Source organism: Odocoileus virginianus, chromosome 11, assembly GCF_023699985.2.
Source record: "Odocoileus virginianus isolate 20LAN1187 ecotype Illinois chromosome 11, Ovbor_1.2, whole genome shotgun sequence".
NCBI classification, from domain to species: domain Eukaryota; kingdom Metazoa; phylum Chordata; class Mammalia; order Artiodactyla; family Cervidae; genus Odocoileus; species Odocoileus virginianus.
Window position 1 is genome coordinate 1,316,754 of NC_069684.1, and position 8,715 is coordinate 1,325,468.

At 61.6% G+C, this 8,715-nt stretch overlaps 1 protein-coding gene across 1 annotated transcript in view; it reads left to right on the forward strand.

The window, feature by feature from the left end:
* The window catches only part of CACNA1S (calcium voltage-gated channel subunit alpha1 S), a 55,846-nt gene extending 53,756 nt beyond the window's left edge, over window positions 1-2,090 (forward strand). Inside the window, exons 41-44 of the mRNA XM_070473808.1 lie at window positions 298-383; window positions 1,074-1,165; window positions 1,341-1,481; window positions 1,578-2,090. Coding sequence (XP_070329909.1) covers window positions 298-383; window positions 1,074-1,165; window positions 1,341-1,481; window positions 1,578-1,829 — 571 coding nt within the window. The 3' untranslated portion in view covers window positions 1,830-2,090. The remainder of the gene's footprint in view (window positions 1-297; window positions 384-1,073; window positions 1,166-1,340; window positions 1,482-1,577) is intronic.
* Window positions 2,091-8,715: the final 6,625 nt, after the last annotated feature.

An 8,715-nucleotide genomic window follows, 5' to 3' on the forward strand; every position in this document is an offset into this window, starting at 1 on the left:
GTGGGGCACTACAGACGTGCAGATCCGGGCCTGTGTCCAGACCGTCGCAGTCTGGTCGGGGCGTGTGCCATGGGGTGCAACTGTGACCAAATGACCTCAGAGAGTACTTCTTGAGAAGACAGAGGGCCTGGGACCCAACTAGCTAGGGACACTGAGGGAGCTTCCAAAACCGAGGACTCGGGAGTCAAGGCCACTCCACAGCAGCAGGCCCAGGCCCAAGGGGAGGCTCTGGGGCCCAGGAGGGCCGGGATGGGGCAGCCAGCAGCCTGCGGCTCACTGGCCCCGCTTCTGTTTCAGCCTCCACTATGAAGGGGAGCTTGCACAGGAGACAGAGACACCTGCCGCCAGAGGACCCCCCTTCGGTCGGCCCCAGGAGGCCCTGGGTCAGTCTCTCCTGCACCCCTGAGCGGCTGGCCTTCTCCCAGAGAGGCCTGGGGAGCCTGCAGTCCGGCTGGGGAACTCGGTCGGGAGAGCCTGTGGTGACGGGGGCAGCTCGTCACCCAGGCAGAGGAAGGGGCCGCACAGGGGCCAGAGTGAAGGGGGGCGGTGGTGTCTGCACTGTGAAAGGGCCCTCCCCGGGCACGCCCCTGCCCGGCCAGAGGAGAGCCCCTGGACGCACTGTCAGCTCGGCTCTGCCCTTCAGCAGCTGACCTGGCGGCTGCCCAGTGGGTCCTAGACCCCCGCGCGGGCCAGGAGGGAACCGAGGAAGCTGCAGTTCACAGGGCCCGAGGGTGCTCGGCACGTGTTCCGACCCTGACACACTTACACACTCATGCACACCCACACACAGCACGCACACACAACTCGCATGTTCACCCGTGCATACTCACACAAAGATCAGCTTGGCCAAAGCTGGTCAGGGTCTGGCCTTGATCCCCTCCCAAGCCCACAAGGACAGAGACCAGGGCAAATGGGGGTGGGGAGGTGCGGCGGCGGGGGGTGGTCCTGCCCGGCCCGGGGTAGGTGGACTTCTAGGACCCTGAGGGCCTCAGGGTGGGGCTGACTGGCCGAGGGGAGCTCTGTGGACCCAAGGCCCCCAGGAGGACAGAGCCCTGAGCCCACTCTGCCCACAGGGCCCCACAGCAAGTCCCAAGTGGAGAGGCTGCAGGGACAGCAGCCCTGGAGAAGGATGCCCCGAACCCAGGCCCCCGCCGCCTCCTGCCAGGTAACAGGCCAGAGACAACAGGAAGCAGGCTCCAGGCAGAGAGCGGGCGGCAGCGACTCAACAGCAGAAGGGACAGGACCCCCATCCTCCCCCACCTGGGTCTTGGCTGGGGCTTCCCCATCCCCACGGGCTCGGGCCTCCCTGAGGGGTCTCTGCCTTATTGCTTTCTGAGCAGCTCATGGGAGAAGAGTCTCCGGTGCCCGAGGCGAGGAGCCCCACCCCAGGGTCCCTGCCTGGGGAGGCACACCCCGGCAGTAGGATGGAGGATGGAACCCCCGGGGGCCCAGCTCCAGCCACGACACTGCTGATCCGAGAGGTGAGGGTGCTGCGTCTGGGGCAGTCCTGCCACGGCCTGGGGTGGAGAGGGTGGGGGGCGCCTCGGGACCACCCACCTGGCCTGCCCTCCCTGCAGGCTCTGGTTCGAGGGGGCCTGGACAGCTTGGCGGCGGATACTAACTTCGTCATGGCCACGGGCCAGGCACTGGCGGAGGCCTGCCAGATGGAACCGCGGGAAGTGGAGGTGGCAGCCGCAGAGCTTCTGCAGGGACGCGAGGCCCCGGAGGGAGTGCCTGGTGCCCAGGGGTGGTCGGGCCTCGGGTCCTCCCTGGGCAGCCTCGACCAGCATGAGGGCTCCCAGGAGACCCTGATTCCCCGCAGGCCATGAGGGCCCCGGCATCAGCGTGGGCCCGGGCTGGCGAGACTGAGGGTGGGGGAGCTGGAGTGGGAGGGTCAGCCCAACTCAGCAGCCTCGACGGACAGAGGGATGAGCTGGGGGCAGGCAGGGGGTCAGGAAACACGTCCAAGGGCAGCGTGCAGAAGGTGAAGTCGCTCTCCTCACCAGCAAGCTGCGTGAGTGGACAGAGCTTCTGTATCGTTCAGAGGCCTGGTCAGTGCCAGCAAGACATTAAAGTCTCCAGGCCTGCGATAGGGCGCTGCCTCTGCTTGTCTCCTTCCGGGGGCCCCTCTATACCTCCGCCCACCCTGCTCCCACGGAGGGGCCTCCGGATGGGCCTCCTGCAGGGGCGGAGGGGCCGCTGAAGATGGCGCAAAGCTTCTGCCCGGCCAGGCCCCTCACAGCTGCCCTTCCCCGCAGCCTGACCGGAATCCACTGCCTGCCCGCCCCCCAGAGCCTCAGGGGGGCTGCCCCCCCCGGGGAGCAAGGCCCTGGCATCCACCTGCTCGCTCTGCCTGGTGCTCCCCTGTCACGTGCTCCCTCCGCCGGCTTCCCGGTGACCTCCCCCAGGCCGCTCACCTCACACGCGAGGGCGTCCTCAGGGTGCTGGGTCCTCCCTGCTTCCTGCAGGGTCAGCCCCCTCTCTGGACATCACCTTCCTCACTTAGTGCCGAGCACCCCCGCCCCGCCCCGTGGCCCGTAGCATCCCCGTGCTCATCCCCACCTCCCGAGGCCCGGCCCCGCACCCACGGCCCCGCCCTGCCCCGTGGCCCGTTGCATCCCCGTGCTCGTCCCCACCCCACCATGGCCCGGCCCCGCCCCCCGGACCGGTCCCACCCCAGTGGCCTGGTCCATCTCGCCTAAACGCTGCTCCGCGTCCTGCTCCTCAGCTCTGAGGATGTCCTGCTTGAGCCAAAAGCCCGTCATGCCCAGAGCCGACCTCCTCACCCGTCCCTACAGCCTGCGACCTGGGGCCCCACTCTGCTCAGACCTCGAGTCTAAGGCGGACCCTCCCCCGCCCTGCCCCATGGGCCCCTGTCCCGCTGTTTCTCAGCCCAGCCTCTCCCACGGTGGCTCCCCCGACCCTCGGTCCTCGTTCCGGCCTCACCTACAGCCACAGCCGCCCAAAGGCGTCACAGCTTCCTGCCCGCCCCCAGCCTGACCCTGATCCATCTCAATGGAGAAACCTGCCATCTTAGCCCCTCGCTTAAATCCCCTGAAGCCCCCAAAGCCTCGGCATAGGGTGCACAACCCATGCCTGGGCTGACAGGCTGCCCTGGACCCAGCCCTGGCCCTCAAGCCTGTCTACCCACCCTCCAGCCGCTGCAGCCCAGCTGGGGACAGCTGCCCCGCCTTTTAGCCAACCCTGAGCCCAACAGACCCCTCGCCTGTTGTCAGCTTCGCTGTTACTTCCTGCAGAGAGCACCCTTCAAATGCTTCCAAAGGCTTGGGGGCTCCATGACACACGTCCCCACTGCAGCAGGTCACCACTGTGACATTATTTCACACCAGCTCGAGGCCTTCCCTGGTGGTTCAGCTGGTAAAAAATCTGCCTGCAATCCAGGAGACCTGGGTTCAGTCCCTGGGTTGAGAAGATCCCCTGAAGAAGGGAATGGCTACACACTCCAGTATTCTGGCCTGGAGAATCCCATGGAGCGAGGAGCCTGGTGGGCTGTAGTCCATGGGGTCACAAAGAGTCAGACACGGCTGAGCAACTAAAGCTTTTCCTTTCAGCCTGAGGCCACGTTGTACCAAGGCAGGAGCAGGTCCCCCAGGCTTATCCTGAACCCCAGAGCTGAGCACTCTTCTACACAAAGTGTTCAGCCACTGTCAAACAAACGCAGGGAAATGCTGACCAGTGTGCCCTCTGCCCTGGCTGGGGCCCACCCCTGGCCTGGGGTTACCCTCCCAGGGCTGCAGCCTTGCGCCCTGTCTGTCCAGGACCCGGGGAGGGGGCGGGGGCACGGGCCCTCCCGAGGTGAGATCTGCCTCCCCGGCTCCACTGTCTCGGAGAGGACTCACATGTCCCTGCCCCTCTGCCTCCTCCGGGGAAGAGAGAAGATAGTCCACCTGCAGCCTGGCTGAAAACTAACAGGAAAAAGTCTATAAAAGGAGGTTTCCATTCACAAGCAGAATTATTAATGAGCGTAATGCCCAGCGTACAGAATGCCAGCTCTATGGCAGGCCTTGCTCCAGGAGCCCCACATCCATTTCTTCTTGTTCTCAACACGAAGCGTCATCCTCTTACAAGTAGGACCAGGACAGGACAGGTAATGCGCCAGAGGCCCCACGTTGGTAGGAGGGCCCAGGCGGGACTCAACCTCACGCCATGGCTCCACGGCCCTCACGGGAGGTCTGGCCGGCCTCCCAGCCCAAGGGATGGGTGCACGCCAGCTCCGAAGAAGCCTAGCTCTCACCCTCTGGGAGAGCCCAGGCCATTTCCTCCGCCACATGCAGGACCTCCTGATGGTCGGCGTGTACACAGCCTTGCCTATCCCCAGCTCCCCTTCAAATGATCAGTGAGTGTCTCCATGGAGGGCTGTCAGGCCCCCAAATAAAGGACAAAGGGAACTCAGGGTGGAAGGCTGCAGGCGGGGGGCCACGGCGGGGGGCAGGCAGGCCCCTCTGGTCAGCAGAGCCTTCCAACCAGGTTCCCAGCCAGAGTGCTGTCTGCTGCACCCCAGCTTCTCCCAGCCCATCCCCTGCAGACTTGGGGCCCAGCTGTGCTGGGGGATCTGCAGAAGGGGCAAGGTGAAGGGGCGGGGGCAGTCACTGAGCCATGTTCGGGGCCCGGGAAGCCCCCTCTCTCATCTGGAAGCTGTGGAGCTCAGATGGAGCGTCTCTGAACCAGGAGGCTGGCCCAGCTCCCAAGTGCGGAGGCGCCCTGGCTCTGGTCCCGGTGCATCTCCAGGCCCAGCTCTGGCCGGGCCGAGTGGTCCTTGAAGCCGAGCTGCCCTGTGCAAGGTGACAGAGCACAGCCCTGGAGCCGGGCCGGTGAAGCCCCAAGGCCCTCCACCCGCCCCACAACCTGATGTCAGGCCCTCACACACCCTTTCAAGCTTCTTCCTCCTATAAATGGGGGAATGACTTCTGTTCCTAGGCTGTTGGGAGACATGAGGGTGACTGTGGAAGGGCCCGGCCCTCCAAGAAGCGGCTGCTTGGACTGGGTCAGAGCTGGTCACTGAGAGAGCCCAACCTAATGGGGCGGAGGCTGACCTGATGGGGCTCCGAGTCTCTTGTTGGGGAGCTGGGCAGCTCGGCCCCCAACTGCACATCTCAACATCAGGCTGGTCCTCTCACAGGCTCTGCAGCTCCGACCCTCAGCCAGCAGGTGTGGAGGCCAGGCACACAGGTCACTGGAAAAGCCACAGTCAACCCAGACCTTACCCTGGCCCCATTCCCTGGCATCTGACCCCAGTTCCACGTCACTCCTGCCTGGGGCCCGACAGCTATGATGGCAGGGGACACTCGCTCCCCGTCCCTGCAAGGGTCCTGCTGCCAGTTTACTGATGAGCCAGCTGAGGGTGGCGTTTGCCCGGCAGGGCTGGATTCGTCCTCCAGCTCCCTACCCCATCGCGTCTTCTTCCTATGCCATACAGCTGTCCCCCAGTGGAGCATAAATCTGGTTTAGAAGCATTTTAAAAGAAGGTGGCCTAGATACATAGGGCAAAATAATAATCGTGGTGTCAAACAAGAATTGAAAACACTAGGATGTCAGAGAAACACGTGGAGCATCAGCTGCTGGGGTTTGGAGGGTTCAGAGGAGGGAGAGCCAAGCAGTGTTTGTTTAAAATGATCAGAAGAGGAGATTTCATCGTGGTCAGAAAGGAAGCCAAGATCGAGAGGAGGAACGTGCATCAGAGTCCATGCAAGGAGCCCGGTTCCAGGAGGAGGCCCGAGAGACAGGCGGGCCCAGCGGAGGGGCCCTTTAAAACGCCTCTGCCAGTTTATCGTTCTGTCATCACAGAATGATAGTAGTGACCTTATCAAACCCAGTTCATTAAGTGCCTGACGCAATGTCTCATTCAGCCTTGCGACACCATCCAGGAAGTGGGTTGTTATTAAACTCATTCCAGGAAAGACCGAGTTAGCTTTCAGGCCAGGGGTCCAGCGGGGGCCCGGACACCACTCTGGAGCTGCTGACTTCCCATTATCAGGAGGATGGCAGGACAGTCCCTAACCCAGCCCCATCACACCCCCTACTGATCTGGGCCACGCCCTGCCCAGAACCCACCCAGAATGGGTACCCCAATGCCCTCGGCACCTCTGTGCACCCAGCAACCTTCCTCCTCTGTCCCAGCCCGTCTCCTCTGGCGGGCCTTCTCTGATGACCCCGGGAAACTCTGTCCATTTGAGAGGGCCACTGGCCACCTGGTTCCATAAGAATGACGTCATTGGCCACTGTAGTTACCAACCTTCAATACTCTCTGAAAGAGCTCAGGGCAGAGATCAGAAATGAGGCCCTCAGTGCTCCAGAAAAGCCTGCAGAGCAGACTTTCAGAGTTAGATAGTTTCAGATTTTATGAGCCTAATTTCTTGTATCTTCTCATACCTAGAAAAGCACTAAAATCATCATTGGAGACATCCGTCCCCCATGATTAGCAAACCCTTAGTGAGATGTTTGCTTTGGGGGGACATACCCCTTCTCCAAATCACATGAGGCTGGCCTGCTCTCACCTCTTCTGAGCAGCTCTGTGTTGCTGCCACAAGCCTGTCTCCCGGGCTGAAGTCTTCGGGAGGTCCTGAGCAGGACTGACCTCACGGCTCGCAGCTGATGACTCTTTCTTGTTGTTCAGTTGCTCCGTTGTGTCCGGCTCTTTTTGCCCCACAGACTGCAGCACGCAGGCCTTCTTGTCCATCACCAGCTCCCAGGCTTGCTCAACCTCATGTCCATCGCGTCGGTGATGCCATCCAACCATCTCATCCTCTGTCGCTCCCTTCTTCTCCTGCCTTCAATCTTTCCCAGCATCAAGGTCTTTTCCAATGAGTTGTCTTTTTGCATCAGGTGGCCAGAATAGTGGAGCTTCAACTTCAGCATCAGTCCTTCCTACGAATATTCAGGATTGATTTCCTTTAGGATGGGCTGGTTTGATTTTTCTGCAGTCCAAGGGACTCTCAAGTGTCTTCTCCAACACCACAGTTTGAAAGCATCCGTTCTTCGATGCCAGCACCACGGTCAGAAATGGCAGAAGCCGGTACTTTGTCTCTGAGAAGACAGATCTGTCTGGGGTCTCCAGGCAGTTACCCAGCCCTTTGCAGAGGCCCTGTTTCACAGAGGACCGACAGAGTGCTGTGGGGAAGGCTGAATGAGCCGGGCCAGGGTCAGTGTTAGGGGAGCCACTGTCCAAGACCACCACCCTGACCAGGCACCATGGTAACCACCTGCATGAGTGATCTGACAACAGGAGGGCCTGGGAAGGAACTTGGAACCAACAAGCCCTCACCAACCAGAAGAATTTGGAAAAGGTCACCAGTCCATACATCCTACCACCTCCCAGAATCCTCCTGGCTGGAGTCCCTCTTGGCCGAGTGATGCCTGCCCCCAGGAAGGACCCTGAGTCAGAATGATCGGCCAGAGACAACCCAGAAACTAACCCCATCAGCATAAAACCCGAGCCTGCAAGCCACAGGCCAGAGCGGTTCTCCTGGGCTGCCTCACCCTCCTGCTCTCCGCCCGGGCGCCCCTTCCCAATAAAGCCTCTTGCTTTGTCAGCACATGCGTCTCCTCGGACGGTTCATTTCCGAGTGTTAGACAAGAGTCCGTTCTCAGGCCCTGGAAGGGGTCTCCCCACAACATTAGCGCAGGTGTGTCCTGACACCCCCTCCATGACCACTCCACGCCAGGTGACAGCCAGTGGTGCAGAAAGGCCCTGGGGTTTTCCTAATTGCTTCTCCAAGTGGTTCCTGAGGATGCCTGCCCCCTTCTACCTGCCAGCAGGGCTCCACGTAGCCTGGAGGCCAGAACCCCAAAGTGGCGTCTGTGGGTCTGCGTGAAGAGCTGGAGTCCCGAGAGACTGTGGGCCCGGGGCGTCTTTCCAGACCAGACACTGCTCTGCGCCTTCTAGGGACGTCGGTACCGGTTGGGGGGCACTGCCCAGGGCGTCTTTCCTGACCAGATGCCACTCTGCGCCTTCTGGGGGCGTCGGTGCAGGCTGGGGGGCACTGCCCAGGGCATCTTTCCCGACCAGACGCCGCTCTGCGCCTTCTGGGGGCGTCGGTACAGGTTGGGGGGGCACTGCCCAGGTAACACACCAGCTCGTAGTCTCAGCGGCTCCTCACAATGAAAGTTCATTGCTTGCAGACACCCTAAACCACATGCAATTGTGTGTGGTGCCCGGGTGTGCAAAGCATCCACCTACAAGGGATACTTGTGCGTTCTGCTCGCATTTCATTGGTCAAAGGAAGTCACGGGGCCACAGCTCACACCAGAGTGAGGACACGCTGGCCTGCCCTGTGCCAGAGGCAGCGAGCCGGAAATACTTGCGGGAGACACTAATGACCAGACACTAGCCAAGTGACCTCTGAGCCCATTTCCTCTTCTGCAAAATGAGGACAATGAATGTTTGCCTCACAGACCGTGAGGAGTGAAAGAGAAAGCGCATTAACTTGGGCAGGTAAAATAAAGTGGAGACACTCTCCAGGTGGCACCTGGGGAGGCAGAACCTGGGGCATCCGTGCTCTGCAGGGGTCTGGCGTGCCCAGGGGCCCTCCCGCCCTGCAGACACCTACCTGACTCCTGGCCCCTCCACCGACAGAGGCCGGAGATCCTCCCCACCCCCAGCGACGAGGACCGCTTGGGCAGGCAAGCGCAGCACACCCCCTGCACCCAGCCTCACGCACACTCATCTCCCACTTCCTGTCCATCTTACGACAGATT